General features: G+C 40.2%; 3 protein-coding genes across 4 annotated transcripts in view; 2 read left to right on the top strand and 1 right to left on the bottom strand.

Moving 5' to 3' along the window:
* Nucleotides 1-7,680, top strand: part of LOC134819089 (NCK-interacting protein with SH3 domain-like) — a 29,768-nt gene extending 22,088 nt beyond the window's left edge. The window contains exons 16-17 of one of the 2 annotated variants that reach the window (XM_063828854.1): nucleotides 5,885-5,986; nucleotides 6,494-7,680. In XM_063828854.1, coding sequence (XP_063684924.1) covers nucleotides 5,885-5,986; nucleotides 6,494-6,577 — 186 coding nt within the window. In that variant the 3' untranslated portion in view covers nucleotides 6,578-7,680. The remainder of the gene's footprint in view (nucleotides 1-5,884; nucleotides 5,987-6,493) is intronic. The other variant, XM_063828853.1, reaches the window with a different exon arrangement.
* Nucleotides 1-19,686, top strand: part of LOC134819329 (radial spoke head 14 homolog) — a 57,604-nt gene that overhangs the window by 31,106 nt on the left and 6,812 nt on the right. The window lies entirely within an intron of this gene.
* On the bottom strand, nucleotides 7,519-18,903 carry LOC134819090 (uncharacterized). Its single transcript, XM_063828855.1, has 7 exons — nucleotides 18,672-18,903; nucleotides 16,443-16,661; nucleotides 13,933-14,205; nucleotides 13,601-13,789; nucleotides 13,171-13,428; nucleotides 11,209-13,055; nucleotides 7,519-7,903 (listed from the first exon to the last, which is right to left on the bottom strand). The coding sequence occupies exons 1-7, from the start codon at nucleotides 18,790-18,792 to the stop codon at nucleotides 7,700-7,702; spliced, it is 3,111 nt and encodes a 1,036-aa protein (XP_063684925.1). The 5' UTR covers nucleotides 18,793-18,903; the 3' UTR covers nucleotides 7,519-7,699.

Raw genomic sequence — 19,686 nt, 5'->3', positions numbered from 1 at the left:
TCTGTGAGTAAATTGATAACCAGTCTAAGTTTTGTTCGTGTGTCGTTCCTTGTTTGGGTGTGTTAGGAGGGAAAAGTTCTGAAATCGATTTAGGTAACAAACTAGACATATTTCGAACTTTGTGCAGTAAAATAAGTGCGTTTTTAACGATAACCCCTTGAACGGTTAAGACCTCGTGTTCTTTAAATGCTAGTTTTGTGTGCTCTGGCAGTTTTCCGTCCTTGTAGTAGTAGTTCACATTTCCGGCCATAACTGCCCTCATACCTTGTTTTTGTTTAGCAAAAAGAGATTCTATAAGAGATTTTGAAGCAAATCCCCAGACAAGTGAGCAGAAGTTTAAATGGGACTGAACAAAACTTTGGAAAATCTGTAAACGGGCCTTCATTGGCAGTTTATGTTTTATCCTGTACATCACCCCAATAAATCTTGACATCTTGCTCCTCAGTGCTTTTATGTGGCTACTCCAGTTAAGCTTTTCATCTACAATTACACCAAGAAACCGGGCTTCAGTTTTACGTTCTAATACTGTATTTTCTATTTGTACTTTAATCAATGATGGTTCTATGCGCTTTTTCGAGAAAATCATATAACACGTCTTTTTTAGATTTAGTGCTAATCCGTTGCTATTAACCCACCGTGATAATGTTTCCGTTAGTTGGTTGACCCTTAGCATTAGTTCTTGGACATTGGAACCGTTAATAATTATATTTGCATCGTCTGCATAAAGTATGAATTTTACCATCATGTTAGAAATACCGGGAAGATCGTTGATGTATATGACGAAAAGTAAGGGACCTAGTATGCTCCCTTGTGGAACACCATGCACAATAGGCTTGTGGGACGAATGTGAATTATTTATTGCTACATATTGGCTTCTATCACTTAGGTATGACTCAAACCACTTTAGAGCTATTCCCCGGATGCCGTAGTGCTGTAATTTATTTAGCAGTGTAGCATGATCCAGGACGTCAAACGCTTTACTGTAATCTAATAATAGCAGTAGTGAAATTTGGTTTTTGCTAAGAGAGTGTAAAATTGTACTTTGTGCATTAAGAAGAGCATGTTCACAGGACCTTCCTGGACGGAACCCATACTGATTTTCGAATAAAGAACTATTTTTGTTGAGAAATTCTAAGACACGTCGGTGCATCAGTTTTTCGTAGATTTTTGAGAAGGAACCTAAGAGAGAGATGGGTCTATAATTTTCAACGTCAAGTTTAGAGCCTCCTTTATGGATGGGAGTTACTTTGGCAATTTTAAGGGCCTGTGGAAATATGCCTGTACTTAAGGATTCGTTGATAACTTTTGCTAATATAGCAAGGAAACTATCGCTGGAACTGGCTACTTTTAGTGGTTCAATTTTTGTGTCAAGAGTCGCTTTGTTCTTCAAACCAATAATAATTCTTTGAATTTCGATCGTTTCAGCAGGCTGGAGATAGATTGATTGAGAACAGGATGTGGGCAGATATTCCTGGAACCCCCCAGGGTCAAAGGTCTGACGGGCACTTATCTGAGTTTTGATGTTCGTAGCAATGTTCGAGAAATAGTCATTAAACCTTTCAGCCACGGTATCTTCAGAACTCAAAATCGACCCGTCCGAACCTTTAAGTCTTAACTGCTCTGGTTCTTTTCCCAAGGTTTCCCAATTACCATGCCCGAATTTTGCCCGAGATGTGCCCGAGGTGTGCCCGAGGTGTGCCCCAGGTGGTTCTGCCCGAGGTGTGCCCGAGGTGTGCTTTGTGCCCCAGGTGTGCCCGAGGTGTGCCCGAGGTGTGCCCGAGTTTGTGCCCCAGGTGTGCCCGAGGTGTGCCCCAGATGTGCATCGGCAGATTACCGAGTTACCGATGTGGTAACTCGGTAATCTGCCGATGCAGATTCTTTTCCCAAGGTTTCCCAATTACCATGCCCGAATTTTGCCCGAGATGTGCCCGAGGTGTGCCCGAGGTGTGCCCCAGGTGGTTCTGCCCGAGGTGTGCCCGAGGTGTGCTTTGTGCCCCAGGTGTGCCCGAGGTGTGCCCGAGGTGTGCCCGAGTTTGTGCCCCAGGTGTGCCCGAGGTGTGCCCCAGATGTGCATCGGCAGATTACCGAGTTACCGATGTTCTTTACTAATGATCGCACATTAAGAGAAAACACTTTCAGTTCATCACGGGAGGAACTTTTAATGTTCGATGGCTGCTGATACTTGCAATTGGTTAATATATCGCTGATTTCGTTCCAGTATTGGTAACTTTCATCGTTATCCTGATCTAAAGCGTTACCGATCAAATCTAAACCATGTGAGCGGTCGTATGGATTGAAAAGAGCAGTGATTCGGATGCTACAGTTCATAAAAAGATCATAAGATGTCACATAATAACCTGGGATTAACGACTCACAGCACTTTATGCAGCCTAAATTATCTCTAAAACACTTTTTATGAATGTACTCATCGCACCATGGACAAAACCTAATGTCGTAGACAGGATTATATGACATAGCATATGACAGGATTATATGACATAGCACTCAATTATGGTAGTAGTCTAGAAATAGAGTAACAAATAGAGCAACAAAAGAGGCCTATACTAGGCGATTCCCTTAGACTAGGGGATTCGGATTTACGAAACAGGTACTGGAATCAGGATGAGAACGTCAATACAATTGATAGATAGTAAAAAGATAGGAAAATTATTACAAGAAATAAACAAATACAAAATGAAAAAAAAAACGGTTCAGTCTCAGGCTTTATTAAGTTATGTTATTTATTAAGTTATGTTATTTATTAAGTGTGATGTTTTATTAAGTGTGATGTTTTATTTTCCTTACGTTATACCTGTCAGCAAGATGATCAAACGTAAAAAGAAAGTGTTTCTGACGAAAATTTCTGGTGATTCCTCTGGTTAAGGAAATTTGTACGCATTATAATACAGTACGAACACTAACCCTAGAGAACTAAGTCACATTCTTAAACAACTTCGAAGCTTTACTTTAAAACGACAAAAGTTTAAATGTTGAGGGACGAAATGTTTCTCCCATTGACTCTGTTTGAAAAAGTCCAAGAATCTCTAATCAGATGATAATTTCGAATTGGACTTTTTGGCTTCTATTTTTTGTGACTTTTGAAATGAAAAAGGTTGTTATGTATGTGTTTATGTATCACTGAAGAGTGTAAAGAGTGAGTTTCAACTTTATACAATGCAAAGGAAATGGGAAAATTACGTGCGAAGCAGAGTAGAGACATAATTCAACTGGGTACTCTGAGGAGTAATCGCCAAAAGCAGACCAGTAGTACCAAATCGTAGGGCTTCATCAGGCGCGGTCGATAATCCATACTAGGTGTCAAGTTGGAGCATACTATAGGCTAAAAATGGCAATGAGGGCATGTTAAAGCTAATACTGTAAAACTACGTTTCAGCTAAACGGGGCCTCCAGCCTCCTTCAAAGATGGAACTGTTCTGTGATTTTGATTATTGAAGCTTTGTTAGAAAAAGAGAGCGAAAATTTTTGGGATAGTTTTATCAACCAGGCTCTGTTGTTCTTAATTGTTTAGTGGGTGCTAGTGTTACTATGTAGTTTTCAATCATCTACACCACGTTTCATTTCACGATGATACCTATCAAAACCCTTACCTTTTCACATAAAAACAACATTCAAAATCCAAGCGCCAAAAGTAAGTCTTAATTAAAAGCGACAAGGTGTGATGCGATGTGCCGAGAGTTTAAATCTTTTTTCCCATGGAATCTGTTTGAAAAATTTTTCGAATCTCACTTATAAAACTTTTTTGTCTTGTCGCTGTACGATGTGATCACTGTTGTCGTTGAAACTGTATTTAAATCAGCAACTTATGCAACGGAATAAATATTATGGTCAATGAGAATTTGTAGCATCAGTTTATCTTTAAAGGCTGAACATTTGAAAGACAAGCCATCTGAAAATCGAATTCCCAAAACCACATACTTGAAGAAGAAGTAGAAAAATAAAACTCGATTTGCACCCTAAATGTCTAGAGAAAGAAGAAAGCAAATGTTTGTCTTTGACTTTATGAAGATATTTTCAATGGTGGCTTCAATTACACCCTTACCTGGGCTCACTCATCCTACCATCCCTGTTGTGTCATTAAAACAGACAAATCTCTTAACCCTCAGCAAGACTTAAAGATCAGTTTCAGGCTTTGAGGCTTGGGGAGCAAACCGCAACTAAGAAAAGTAGATAACTGGCAAATGGTTACTATGGTAACTAGCAAATGGTTACTATGGTAACTGGCAAATGCTTACGAGGCATTAGGCAACATGTGGAATAGTACAGTATTATGTTTACAGTACACTACAATTTAGATGTACTGAAGGGGTTTCACAAGAAGATTGGAAAGAGTGGAAAACACCAGTTTAATATCTAGAATGTTATAGAGTTTTGCGAACTCTCAGCTCCAACTCTCTCCGTGTTGACGGACAGGAAGTGCCAGACATTCGATATCACTCTGGCCCTTTTTCTCTTCCAACCCGGCAGTTCTGACGTACTAGAATAGTCGCTGGGAAGCCCTGTATAGCGTAACTAACAGTTTTAACAGTCGACCCATTTGGCGTGTTGATGTTTGTTAGAAACCGCTTCAGACTCAAGTTTCTTTTATATTTTCCACAAAAATCATCTCGTATAAGAACTTTAAATATGAACATAGATCCATGTGTAGAATCATTTAAACCTACCTTGTTATGAAGCACAGTAATCCCGGTTACCATACCATGACAACTAAAAGGCTCGATCAAAGCACATGAAAAAACAACGGCTAATACCACTTCCTGTTTAATCAAACTGTTCTAAAACAAGACAAGGTATATAATATCGATTTATACACCGCTAACGAAATGAGCCAAGCAAGAAAAAAAGAAGAAAAAAAACAGTCGATCAGAATTTGCTAAAAATTTACATATACTTAGCGCAGATTTAAAGCCTGGATGCATGACATAAATTAAATGACTTGGAATGGCATAATAGTGATAATCAGATAATATAGGCGAATAAAACTGTGTTAATGTTGCAGGGGCCGGGGGGGGGGGGGGGGGTTCTTATACATATGCATAGTCATGTTTCATATTTGAGACCTTCGTAGGTATACTGTAACTACTCATTCGAGGATTCTGTCGCCAAAATTTGACCGTTAGATTTTTAGAGACCAAACCCCATCAATATTGAATTGCTTATACTCGTGTTTGCGACGAAATTCCATTGCAATATATTGCAATAGATCATTAAATGTGGAATATGTACTGAAAATATGACGCGAAAAGGATTTAAAATGACGAAGTTATCAAGCAAATTGATTGGTAATCATGTGAGAATCTGCTACGAAACCGTAATCGATTCCCATAGTGCGGATCTTATATAATTATAAGTGTCAACCCGATGGCCAATATAATTTAATATACTTAAAATATGTCTAACGAACAATTTCTAACTGGTGCGGGGGCCAGGGTCGCAAGTTTTGCTGTATACAGTAAAGTAAATAACACTGATAGCTTTCTTTTATAAGACTGACTATGGCGCCCTAGCACCCCACACAGAATGGCAATAAGGCCAAGGAATCATTCACAATTATTACGTAAGCCATATTTTGGCCATTATAGAATATAGTCATAGACCCCCACATAGCAATAATTGTGTAGAAATTACACCAGCGTATTATTATAAGATTTCACCGCGATCAATTTTAAGGACAAGACAACTCAATAATTTATCTTGATACGTACCATTTCAGGGGTGCCGACCAAATTTTTAATGAATAAATCATAATTTGAAAAAATTTAGTTTGATTGAACATGATTATTTTGTCAGTGGCCTGTGGCTTACCACATGCCCATTTTTTGAGACCACGACTAGTTGCGAGCAAGTGCTGACATTTGTGTTTCAGGACCGAGTGTATTACATGCAGCTCCTAGATCGGGTTATTTCAAATACGGAGTATGAGGATCACTCTCATTATAAATACGAGATTTTACAGGTCTTACAACAGGTAAGAGTAAAACTGGTTTTAACTATTTAACTATTGCCAGTGTGATGTGTGATGTGTGATGTGTGATGTGTGATATGTGATGTGTGATGTGTGATGTGTGATGTGTGATGTGTGATGTGTGATGTGTGATGTGTGATGTGTGATGTGTGATGTGTGATGTATGATGTGCGATGTGGAGTTGTGATATGCTTACAAAAGATGACTCTGAATATTTATATATTATCTGTGATATTGTTTGGATTTACTAAGGTTATTTGTGGATTGTGTTTATGAAATTTTAAAAATTGACGGCCTCTTACTTTGTATTGCCTTTACTGGGTGGCGCTCAGCCTGTCATTCCGCTGAATCTCTATTCGGTGTTTATGAACATTATAGCCTGGGTCCCCAGATAAACGTTGCATTTGTTTATTAATCCTGATGTAAAGTCGTGTGACATATTATTTGAAACGTTCAATGTTTTGATCTACACCAGCATTTTCCCCATTTTAAGACTCACACATCGTTCAGGTTCAGGACGAGGAAAGTACAGACAAGGAATCGAAGTCTGAAGCTTGGAAAATATTAAAGAAACACGCTATTCTGTCCACGTGACAATAAGTGTGACGTCATTGCTTACTCACGTGACGTCATCTCTATCTCTCAGTCTCTGTCTCATATCAGTATCACCTCTTAGCGTGATCAACTATTCAAGCTACAAGGCAGACCTTTTCAAGTTTATGGACTGTTACTATGCCGTTTTAAGAAATGTTTTCTGGGAATGAACAGTTAAAAAAGAAATGAGTTTGTAATTACTGTTGTAAAAATGTTTTTAAAGTGTTTTTTGTTTATAATTAGTAAACTTAATCATGACGGGGGCATCATATTATGTTTGTGTTTTATTGATTATTACGTCCGATGGACAGAGCTTTTCATAAACTTTAACTTTTGTTAAACTTAATTGACGGATTTTACTCGTCACTTTAAGTTTAACGTCTTACGTACACCCTTTTGTAGTACCATGTCTTCCAGGAATTAGGGGCAGACCATACTATGACTGTTGTCGCCATGACTGTTGTCACGAGTACAGGCACGGCCTCTAAATAAACTGCCATTTGTCATGATTTTAGGCACGACCTCTTTACTGTGACAATTGGGATAAAAATAGTGAATAATTACTAATGAATACTATCACGTGGACGACCGGGGTTCGATTCCCAGTGAGAACCGATTCGGTCGGATGCAGGTCGGCCACCAAACCATGGTGTGAATGGTAGATGCTTTCATTAATAGAGCTTCGGAAAAACTGATCTGACTCACCTATTTTGTATTTGCTGCGAGCCTGGTCGTATGTTGATGTGAATTAGAATGTTGTCACTTCCATCCAAGATGTTTAAGCTACAATATTCGGTTCTAGAATTATATATGGTCGAATTTCAGGTTTCAAGAATTTAGGTTCCGAGAAACATTCGAGGTTTTGAAATTTGGACATTGGAGGTCGTAACTAATATTTGGAGGTCGTAACTAATACTATTTTAGAATCGAAATTACAATCGTTTTTAAAATGTAAAATTTTTTAAAGAAATACATGTACCAGTTGATATTAAATATAGAATTGCTAAATAATAAGACCCACACGATGAAAATAATAAAAATAATTTTAAGCTCTATATTTTAAAAGTTTTTACCCAAAAATAAAAATGCTAGTACGGTTTTTTAAAATAGTGTGCTTCTTCTTTAATCCTCGTACGTCATGTTGTTGATGGACGTATACAAGAACATTTCGACGTTGTAAAAGTCTTTGTAGGCATTGCTGACCTTCATTTTTAGGATATTTTTTGCGGTGTGTGAGATTCCACAAGCTTTGACTCCTTTCAGTGCTGCGTTACCACCAGACATTTCTACTCTCACTGTTGTGCCACAGTCCATAGATAGAGGTACCTGAACCAGGGGTGTAGAAAGCGGGGGGCAGGGGGGGTGCCAATGCCCCCGGCCCCATGAAATCTGAGCAAGGGGCCAAAAAGGGCTAACCAAAATTTTCTAAGTCAAATATTTTCAAAATTTTCTTGGGAACTACTTTTGTTCATGTTTCATGCTACCCTGACATGATGATTTCAGGGCCTAACCATTGACCATGTGCTTTCGCGCCCAGCGCCGCTGCGGGCGCGCTTGTTTTGACTGCATGCGCAAGGGCTCTGGATAGAGCAAAGTTCGATATACGATTTTGGACTCAAGGGTTCCCCTTTTTAATGCGATCTCGGAGTCGGAAGGCAGGCTTCCCCTTCGCAATACGAGCTCGGAAGCGGGAGCTCTGCTTTCAGAGGTACGCATCGAGAATGGTAACACTAACTCCTGTCCGACAGCGACATCTGTCCGACTCTCACTCAGGGTACAAAAAAAAAACGACATCTGTCCGAAATTGTTACTGGGCCGCGCTCAGCCTGTCATTCCACCTAATCTCTATTCATGTTTATGAACATGATAGCCTGAGGTCCCCAGGTATAGGTAACGAAATTGTAGATCTGATTTCAATACATCACATTTCCAATTACTATTAGAGACATGTTCTGAACTGTTACTTGCTAATTTGTATACGTAACATCTCCGATCTGAGATATGATCTGAGCCATCCAATCTGAGATCAGAGATGATCTGAGCCATCCGATCTGAGATCTGATCTGTACCATAGTTTATTTTCATTTGATGTCGATAAATTAGACAATAGTTTAAATGTTTTATTAATGTTCATAGGGTTGCTGTAGTTTTTGTAATCACCTAAAATTCTCTGAAGTTGTTACCTGGGGACCTCAGTACAGGCTATTATGTTCATAAACATGGAGATTCGGCGGAATGACAGGCTGAGCGGCGCGCGGCCCAGTAATGAAGTTGTCGATCAAAACGGATCCATTTGGGTGCATGTGGCTAAGGTAGTTCCCGCCCGTCTCTTTTGGTTTTCTTTACGCCTGTAAAGGCTTACCTGAGGACCTCAGGCTATCATGTTCAACAATTACTGGGCCGCGCTCAGCCTGTCATTCCGCCTAGTCTCTATTATGTTTATGAACATGATAGCCTGAGGTCCCCAGGTAAGTTCAACAACAAATAGGGATTAGGCGGAATGACAGGCTGAGCGCGGCCCAGTAAGTAAAGGCTTGTTCTTCTTTAATGTTTAAGGCAATCAATGATCAAGGAACTTCCAAATTGTGGGCTTCGAGCAGGAGAGAATTGAATGGAAGCCGTGATGGCGATGCCAACCTTCTGCGATATTGGATGAGCGAGGAATCATCATCTGTGCGGCTTCGTGTTGATTCCACATGTGGGAGCGAAGTTAGGATTGGTGGTTGATGTCCCGATTTAACGGGTGATACTCGTAAAATATCTGTCCGTCGACGAGTCCATCTCGGCGCGCGTCCTGGTAGGTTGTAAACCTACAATGTCCCGATCCAAATGTTTTCGTAGTATAATAAACAAAACTCAGCCATGTCTTTAGGAAGGAGGGGCTTCAGGTGCCTCCAGATTCGAGGGACGTCAGTCTCCGGTACGTATCGAAAGCCATTCAGGATAGGGTTCTCCGAGCCTTGTTTGTGTCCAGGGATAAACTGAAGATTGGTTGCCATTGTGGATTGTGATAACTGAACTCCATACCTCTGTCCTATATATACTCATGTAGGCTGTGTCCTGTGATGTGATCGACAGCTTGTTAGTGTACGGCTAGCACGCTCCTGTCCTCAACTAGTCAAACACGTATCGCGTCGATGGATCAATTCTCAATGGATCACATCAGCATGGCATTTGTAGGTTTATAACCTACCAGGACGCGCGCTGAGTTGGACGGTAATATATGGAACAAATATTTTACGAGTATCTATATCACCCGTTAACATGGCATTAGAAAAATTTGGAAACAACGTCACGAGATTACCCGTGAGCTTGTGAAATACCAATGTGAACCAAAATTACAATATGATCCGGAATTTGGACAGATGTCGCCAAAACACAAAAACGATTCCTGTCCGACAGCGACATTTCTCCGAAATCCCTAATTCGGCTGTCGGACAGATGTCGCCCAATTTCGAGAATGACTCGGACCTTGACATAGCCATGTGTATACGCGTACTGCTTACTGGGCCGCGCTCAGCCTGTCATTCCGCCGAATCTCTATTATGTTTATGAACATAATAGCCTGAGGTCCCCAGGTAACGTATTGCGTGACGCGCTTGTTTCACAAGCTTGTTTCCTTTGCCGCTACTGCAAGCGAGAGGGCTCTGGTTAGAGCAACCATGTGTATACGCGGCGGTCGCGCGCTACTGCAAGCAAGAAGGCTCTAGCTCTGGTTACAAACTCGGACCGAAAATTTTCGAAGTCAAAATTTAATTTTTCAAAGTTTTTTGGGAACTACTTTTTATTTGTTTTTTATTTGTTCATGTTTCATGCTACGCTGATCATTCTGAGCCGAAAATATTTTTTGATCGGTTTTGGAAAGTCCGTACCTTGTACCTACATTCGGAAGTTTGTGTGTGATTGATATATTTGGCCCACAGATTTGAAGGAAAATACGCGAATTTGGTCCTCAGATTTAATTCATGTCGACCATTGTTAATGATCTGGCTCGGCGCGCGCTACTTCGTAGCACTTGCCATCGGGCCATTTCAAGAAAAAAGCGGCGCGCGCTAATTCGAAGAAATTTAAACAAGTAACATCCGTCAAATTTAATTGTCATACGTTATATAACTTGACGGATGTTACTCGTCTAAATTTCTTCGAAGTAGCTCGGCGCGCGCCGCGCCGCTTACTTCTCGATGGCACGTGCTTTGACCATTGTTAATGATCTGGCCCGGCGGGCGCTACTTCGTAGCACGTGCCATCGGACCATTTCGAGAAGAAAGCGGCGCGCGCTACTTCGAAGAAATTTAGACGAGTAACATCCGTCAACACGTGCTACGAAGTAGCGCGCGCCGGGCCAGACCATTAACAATGGTCAATGTATGACGCGCCGCACACTATCGCGCAGCTCACCATAATGAAACGGCCGTGGGGTCACTATGTGATACAAAGATTTAAAGGAAAATGCAAAAGTTGATGCGGAGAACTTAAAAAATTGCGATTTTATGTGAGGCCCGGCCAGGATCTGAAAAAAAGTATTTGCAAAAAAGCAGTCAAAGTGGATGTAAGTTTGATCTTGATTATTGAATTTGAGTTCTGCATTATGACCATACCAATCGAAATGTCAAATTTTTTGCTTAACTTACCTTTTCAAAAGGATCTTCTCCCAATTTTTGAGCATCTTGGCCACTCCCCACTTTATATACGACTTTAACATTTTCTGGTTTCGCACCATCAACCCAAAAGAATTCTATGTCATCTAGAGCGCAAATTCTCTTGAGATTAATCTCAAACCAGCTAGTCTCACTGTTTCCGTTCCATATGGTAGAGTTAGTACCATCCACCAGAGTAACAGGATCTGAACTACCAGGATTTGCTTTTACCGGCTTACCCTTCGACATGTCATCAGGAAAATCGTGGCAAACTCCCATGACAATTAATTTTGTGATGGCAAAGGAGTTCGCTCTTCCGCCCTTTTTTGTCATGTGAAATTTTATTTTAGTAGTTGTCATGTCCCATCCATCAAGAGTAATCAAAGGGTACCACCATCCTTCGACTTTCTCATCCTTGTGTGTTCTTACCAGAACGTAGTCACTATCTTCGCCCAGAGCATAGATACCATACTCAACTCCCCTATTAAATCCAATCCACTTAATCTTAACCTCCTTTATTGTTGAAGGCTTCCCCAAATCTACTTCAAAATCAAATGTTTCTTGATCTTTGCACTGAACACTGCCAAGACCAACAAGAAGCTTTTTCATTCTGTCATCCCCAAAGCACTCAGACGTGCCAACCTTTTCCCTGGCAATGTCCGAAACCTGTGTTTCTTTTTCCTGCTGTTTCAAAAGGGTTGGTAACAGTACATTTTGTACTGTTTCTTTCTGCAGATTCGGTTCGTCTATTGCACCTTCCAGATCAAGCCACACAGCGAAGTTGTACGGGCATTCTGTTGTAGCATCCTCCAATATTTCAAATCGATCTTCAGGATTCGCCAGCCGACTGATGATTCTCATTTTTTCAGACAGTCTGTAACCCTCAAGGTTCTTTTGAGCTTCATTCATCACTGGAAAGAAATACGCTCGACCCATATACATGTCGCCATGAAACGTTTCCGCCCAATCAGAGACGCTGTTTCCTAGTTGCCAGTTGCCATTTCTATACCATACGTAAGCACAGTGACCAGGCTGCCCTACAGTTGCGGCTGGTACTCCATATGCGTGGCACATCCCTGCAGCCATTGTTGATATTGAACCACAGACGCCTCCAATATCATGCCATGCTTTCAGATTTATTGGAACGTAGTAATAGTATCGGAGAGTGTGAGGGTGGATTGAAACTCCGTCATCGTTATTCATTTTGTAGCTAATCATTTGATGGCATGCATCACCTATTTTGTTTGGGTTATCAAATCCCTCTGGAGTGTTTTCTCGTACCCAAAGATGCTCTTCCTCTCTTGATCGTGAGTGAACTACAAAACGGAGATGCCAAGCAGTTCCTTCATAGAATGGAGAGTACAAAATACCTTCTTGACTCCATCTCATGTAGGTATGGTACCTTGACATCCAATCGATTTTGCGTCGTTTAAAGCCGAATCCATCTACTGGTGATGAAAAGACGATGGCAGTGGCAACAGCGAGTCTGAGTCTCAGGGCTTCCTCTTTGATGGCAGGATCTTCTTGGATCAGGTCTCTTAGTATTTCCAGAGCCTCTTGATATTTGTTGCCTTTTATATCTCCTGAGGTCATGAACATTTCTAATGCTTCTCTGTTTGCTAGAATCCAGTCAACTGTCTCGTCACCAAACTGTAGAACACCGCCTTTTTCATTTTCAAGGATTTGTTTCTTGAGCCACCATTGGAAGACGTCAAGTGATCCCTGAGTTGAGCTAGCATATGATTTGACGTCCAAAAGGCTTTGTCCAACTACATTCTTCAGAATTACCTTTTTTAGTCCTTCAATGCTTGATTGAAATGCTCTAAATTCCTTATATTGTTCTGAAAATGTTATCCTTTGTTAAAAATTGTGATCTTTTTATTTATTATTTGTTAACTATAATAAATGGCTACACAAATTTTCTTTAAGGATAGAACAATATTTTATTTCACTAACCAGCTTTTTCCGTTCGTGGTAAAATAAATTTGTTCCATTTGAAGCCATCCGTGCCCCTGATCACGATGTATTTCGATGTAGAAATCGGTGCTCGATATGGGAATTTATGTGAGAGATTCACTCCATTGACAAATATTTTGTAAAGTTCGTCCATCATAACTATTCTCATGACGAAATCCTCGTTTGATTGCAATGTCTTTGGAAGTTCACAATCATACTGTGGATTTCCAAACCCTCCACCAAATCTCGAATTTAGATCTGAAATTTCATGCACATTTACTTTTAAATGATATTTAAGACATGGATTTTAAAGTCGGCTAACTGATCAATGGATTGGAATGTTTCCGTGAACATTTAACAGGGACGTTAAACTAGTACTAATTTATAAAACAGTTATGTTTTTACGGTTTGCCAACTTGATCTGACTCACATATGTGCTGCCAGCCTGGTTTAATGAGGATGTGAATTAGAATGTTGTCACTTCCATCAAAGATGTCAATGATGCCAAATTCGGATCTAGAATTATAGATTCCATGGACATCTATAAAATCTCCCGGTTCGAAGTCCTTGCCTAAGCTGTACTTGGCATTTTTTACAGGATTTTCTACTATACCGTCATCTGTAAAGATAAAATTATAATTGTGAACGATTCAAAGTAGAAGCTTTCGATAAGCATTTAGCATTGCATCCTCCAATCTCCTATATAAGGTTATATAATTTATTGGTTACTTTCAATCTTTGGGTTCAAAGAGTTCTTATTACCATTTCTAGATTGACTTTCTCCAACTTGATAGACATCGTTAGCGAAACCACCGCCCTTGCCGTCCTTACAATTACCAGCTTTGCCATATTTTTGGTAAGTCTGGCCAGCATCTTCTGCAGTAAAGCATTCTCCATTTTGAACGGCAAAGACCTTGAGACTGTTATCTATGGCAAATTTTTCACATTTTTCAATTGATCCTGTGAATCTTATACCGCCACTGATTGCTCGATTCCAACCGTCCCTCCAGCAACCCAGACTTATACGTGCACCATCTGAAGAAAGTTAAGAGCATTAATTATCTAGCTGTACTTTAAAATTTAATATTTATTGTGTGCACCTGATTCTTGCGAAAGTTTTCATTACTTTGACAAAAAGATAACTTATTCTTATCTTGTGCAACCATGTTTATTGTTGAACTTGGGGCAAAAGTCGGTTTATATACGTTTAGTCTTATACCACCACCTTGTTTCATATTTGAGACTTGTTACTCAAATACTGTACCTACTTATTCAAGGATTATGTCGCCAAAATTTGAAAATAAGAATATTTTAGATCACGCACATTCAATATTAAATCACCTATGTTGTTTATTTCGAACATGCTGGACGCCCTATTTTTTTCAGATTACTGTAAATAATTGATTGTTGCATCTGATCTGCAAAAATATGAGGCGATAGAGATTTGAAATGACGAGGTTATCAAGCATTTTGTTTATTTTGTTAGCAATCACCTGATCACACGGTATGATTAAACTTGTTATGCTTTTAATATTTCGGTCATTTGAGAAGCTAGAAATCTCATTTTTGCAAGGCAGGTGTAATTCGAATGACTGAACACAACTCATCACAATTTGAATCGCTCCGATTATTCAAAATATCGAATAAATGCGAGAATGAACCTTCAATTTCATTTGGAAAAAATGGACATAGATATGTTTTGATTTGATAAACTCCTTGTCCATTTTTAATGGACTAGCCCGGCGCGCGCTACTTTGAAGCAAGGTCAGGGTCAGGGTCAGGGTCAGGGTCAGGGTCAGGGTCAGGGTCAGGGTCAGGGTCAGGGTCAGGGTCAGGGTCAGGGTCAGGGTCAGGGTCAGGGTCAGGGTCAGGGTCAGGGTCAGGGTCAGGGTCAGGGTCAGGGTCAGGGTCAGGGTCAGGGTCAAATTATGGGGTCAATTGTCGCCCACCCAGTGCTTCTCTTAAAGAAGCACCTATCAACTAGATATGGTGCTTCTCTTAAAAAAGCACATAGCAAATAGATAGGGTACTTCTCTTAAACTTTAACGGGTGATACTCGTAAAATATCTGTTCCATATATTCCAACTCGGCGCGCGTCCTGGTAGGTTGTAAACCTACAAATTAAACTTAAAGAAGCACCTAGCAACTAGATGCGGTGCTTCTCTTAAAATGCCCTTTTTGTTGAGGTTTACTAAGTTCGTAAGATCAACTTGCATCCCTCTCTCCGGACGAATTAAAGGATATCAAGATTTGAAGCCTATAAACTAATTATACTAATTATACTAATTATACGACCAACTCACCTGGTGTGACTGCAGTGGGTGCTGGGTTGCTCTCACAGTTGTAAGCCGTGATTGTTATATTATTGTATTATAGTTGGAGGAGTTAGGAGATGGCCATAATCAGCAATTCGACATCAGAGTTTAGGCAGGTGACATCGTAAGTGAGGGGAGGAGAGAAGACGGGGAGAAAATAGCTGGAACCTCACCTGTCAGACATAAATCCTGTATGTAACTGGAGTTAAAGCTAGTCCCTAAAGCACGAGAGTTCTAAACAATAGTTACAAAGGCCGTCAGACAGGGAGATTTGGGTCAAGATAGATCAATCTAACACCTGCACCCGGGACAATGAGACGGAGTGGACCCTTTTGTGACAGATAAGGACAGCTGTAAAGATCCTGTGAGCTTGGTACGGTCGGGTGAAAACCACACACGGAACATTATTTATGTCTGGGAGCTGGACCTGGAAGAGTCAGATTGAGTTTGCCCGAATCGAAGAGGGCCATTGATGTAGGATACTTTGGAGCCAAGACCTGTTACGTTAGGGTCCTGGTGAGAGCATTATCGTGGTCTGTAGTTAGTGGAACTGTGCGGAGGACATGAGCAGTCTGGCTTAATCGTAGGGAGAGTCAACAAAGGTTGACTCAGCAGAGCAGGAATTGGCTGTGTTGTAGCCAGGGTCAACACGGGGTGATCAAACGCGAGTGAGTTCGTGTCAACAACAATCGGGCTCAGGTAGAGCAAGAATGAACTATAGTGGATTTGGGCCTGATATAAGGACGGTCAGCAAGGGCTGAAAGTGTTAGTTTAAGGGTAAGTGTAGTTTAAGGGTAAGACTCCGTCAGAGACGGTCAACGAGGGTTGACCGTGATATGTAAGGGCAGAGTAAAAACATGCGTTTTATAGTATATTGGTTCTTACCCTTTTTTACCATAGTTATTCATCTCGTTTTCATTGTCGAATACCTTTATTAATTACTGATAAACTACGAACCTGTAAACTTGTGACCACTGCTCACACAGTTTTCACCGGGGCACGACGTGTACTTGTCTCCCGCGCAACACAAACTGTCTCTCTGAATCACACTGCCGTCACATTGGGCACCCTGAGCCTTGTTGAACTTCTCCATGTTGGATTTACAACAGTACTGTCCGTTGTAGTAGACGTTGGGATAATCAGTAGGACAATAATTTACAACAACTTCCTCTTCCTCTGAAATATAAGCCTTATTATTATAATATTAATAATATAAATAATAAATATTGTATAGTAAACAAATTAGGATATCAAAATATTCTATTATATAGTACTAGACAATTGACCCCCGACAATTGACCCCCGACAATTAACCCCCCGACAATTAACCCCTATTATATGTAACTGGGGTCAATTGTCGCGAAATCTAGGGTTTAGTACGACAATTGGTCAGGGTCAGGGTCAGGGTCAGGGTCAGGGTCAGGGTCAGGGTCAGGGTCAGGGTCAGGGTCAGGGTCAGGGTCAGGGTCAGGGTCAGGGTCAGGGTCAGGGTCAGGGTCAGGGTCAGGGTCAGGGTCAGGGTCAGGGTCAGGGTCAGGGTCAGGGTCAGGGTCAGGGTCAGGGTCAGGGTCAGGGTCAGGGTCAGGGTCAGGGTCAGGGTCAGGGTCAGGGTCAGGGTCAGGGTCAGGGTCAGGGTCAGGGTCAGGGTCAGGGTCAGGGTCAGGGTCAGGGTCAGGGTCAGGGTCAGGGTCAGGGTCAGGGTCAGGGTCAGGGTCAGTTTTGGCCAGCATCTTCTGCAGTAAAGCATTCTCCACCATGTTGAACGGCAAAGACCTTGAAATTGTTATCTATGGCAAATTTTTCACATTTTTCAATTGATCCTGTGAATCTTATACCGCCACTGATTGCTCGATTATGACCGTCCCCCCAGCAGTCAAGACTTATACGTGCACCACCTGACGAAATTTAAGAGCATTAGTTATCTAGCTGTACTTTTAAATTTAATCTTCATTGTGTGCAACTGATTCTTGCGAAAGTTTTCATTACTTTAACAAAATAACTGTAGTGTTTAGTAAGGATGATACGTATAATCGATTATGCCACTCGATACAGGGGGTCGGGGGTCACCTAATCACGTGATCAGCTAAGCCAATCACCTGATCACACGGTATGAATAAACTTGTTATCTTACTATATATAAAGCGAGACGATAATAAATATATGGATGGATGGATCCGTGCCATTTTACTGACACCACGGCATCAACTTTAACGCGACTTTTCGCAAAAACCGTAAAAGATATACAACTGAAACTTTTTTGACTGGGTCAAATGCTTTAATGGCCTTCAAATTAGCATGAAAAAATAAAAAATTTGTCAAGAAATAAGAATTTTAGTGCCCAAAATTTGGACCGCCAAGTGGTGTCAAAAACGCGAATTAAATAGGTAAAAATTATTTTAGTCTCTCGAGTCTTGACACCACTTTAGGGTTAGACGGGTTCCTGCTAGTGCTTTTAATGTTTCGGTCATTTGAGAAGCTAGAAATCTCATTTTTGCAAGGCAGGTGTAATTCGAATGACTAAACACAACTCATCACAATTTGAATCACTCCGATTATTCAAAATATCGAATAAATGCGAGAATGAACCTTCATTTTGAAAAAATGGACATGGATATTCTTTGATTTTATAAACTCCTCGAATAGTCGAATGAGTGGTGATAGTAAGTCATACCAGAAAGAATTATCTCAATCAGGTCCACAGTGACTGAGCTATTATAATACAATAATTTTTTCCGGTTCTGGATGAAACAATGGGTAATGTGATACGTGCGCTGATACGATATAGTGCGCAACTGTTATTTGTTTTGAAACTTCCCGCCACCCAGTTGGAGGTGACTTGCAGTCTGTCCTCATAATACTCTAGCAACCCTTGCGGGAAATTATCGGTTACCAGTGTCCACGACTTTTCGGGGAAATAATTCGTGGAAAATATTATAAAGGCCAACGTATGTATCTGTAAAAATATCGATGTAATTATCCATTAAAACATTTTTTTCTGTTTTGTGCAATCTTGGGTTTGAAACTTAAATAAACTTCAGGTTAATGGTGATTATACATTTTCATTAAATCTATAAGTGTATGAGCAGAAACGGCAATTCTAAGAGTAAGAAGCTTGGACGAGAATTGTGGGTGGTTTCTATTTTTTCGTTCATAATTCCTAAAAATATAAGCTCAACAATTGTGTACCTTTAGTCTCTTCTGCTGCCCTTCGAAGTCTGACCAAATAATTCTTGGAATCATTCACGATCGGGTCTGTTGCGATAGAACAGACCACCAATACCGAAGTCAGCAAAACTAGCTGGTTCATATTCTCGAGGTATCTTCTCGAGGTTGGAGCAGACGGAGTTCAAAACAAATTGTCCAAAATAAAACGAATTGTGATGCGAATTATTATTCAGTCTTCAGAGCTTTACAATTAATAGTCAAATGAATTTGATTATGGCTCCAGATATTTGGGGAAAATTTATAAAAAGCCTTTGTAGAAGGTTTTGTGGATAATGAAAAAAGGTTATTAGTTGCGATAATAAAGAAGTTTTTCGTAAAACGTATATTTTGAATAATGAAAACAGCTTATTAAAACATTTTTTTTAAATAATGAAAACAGGCTAATAGTTGCGAAAATAAATAACGCTGCCGCTGTGTTTTTCGTAAAACATATATATTTCTCATTGTTTAAAATTTGGTAACAAAAGCAGAGTGCAGAATAATGGCCAGATATATAATTGTCAGAACCAACAAAGCTTTGGCTTTGATGTGTTTCTTATGGTCAAATCATTTGGTTAAAGCTGAGACTTGTTGGTTAAATTAGACAATTTATAGTTGCAGAATAACGACTAATATAACAATAAGAACTGTGGTCTTTAACAAAACATTATATTGACGAGAATTTCGTCAACCTGTTTAACTCGGCGCCAAACAATTGGATGTTCGAGTAAAATTCGAACATAGAAAGATTGGTTATTGGTTATTGGTCACTGGTCAGTTTCATTTCAACTATTGTATCAAACAACAACGATCCAATAATGTATCAAATATTAAATTCTGACCAGCTGTTATTACAAGACTTCTCCATGATGAATTAAAGAGCCGAGCTAACCCAGTCATTGACTTAGAGGATAGTTCTTCAGTTGAGCTAGAACATTATTTTATCGCTAAACCATCCTCCTCCCCTTCTCACTCACCCAGTCATCCAATTATTCTA

The sequence above is a fragment of the Bolinopsis microptera genome, chromosome 8 (assembly GCF_026151205.1).
Source record: "Bolinopsis microptera isolate Bmic1 chromosome 8, MBARI_Bmic_1.0, whole genome shotgun sequence".
NCBI lineage: Eukaryota > Metazoa > Ctenophora > Tentaculata > Lobata > Bolinopsidae > Bolinopsis > Bolinopsis microptera.
The sequence above is the reverse complement of the archived record's forward strand: the minus strand, read 5'-3'. Positions and strand labels throughout refer to the sequence as shown.

Bases quoted from the DNA above. Each gene is read 5' to 3' on its own strand.
- LOC134819090 (XM_063828855.1), bottom strand. From the start codon at position 18,792: ATGAACCAGCTAGTTTTGCTGACTTCGGTATTGGTGGTCTGTTCTATC. The intron at 14,206-16,442 runs GTTCGTAGTTTA...AACTTTCTTCAG, and splicing joins CAGTGGTCACAAGTTTACAG to ATGGTGCACGTATAAGTCTG. The intron at 7,904-11,208 runs GTAAGTTAAGCA...CCCCTGGTTCAG, and splicing joins GAGAAGATCCTTTTGAAAAG to GTACCTCTATCTATGGACTG.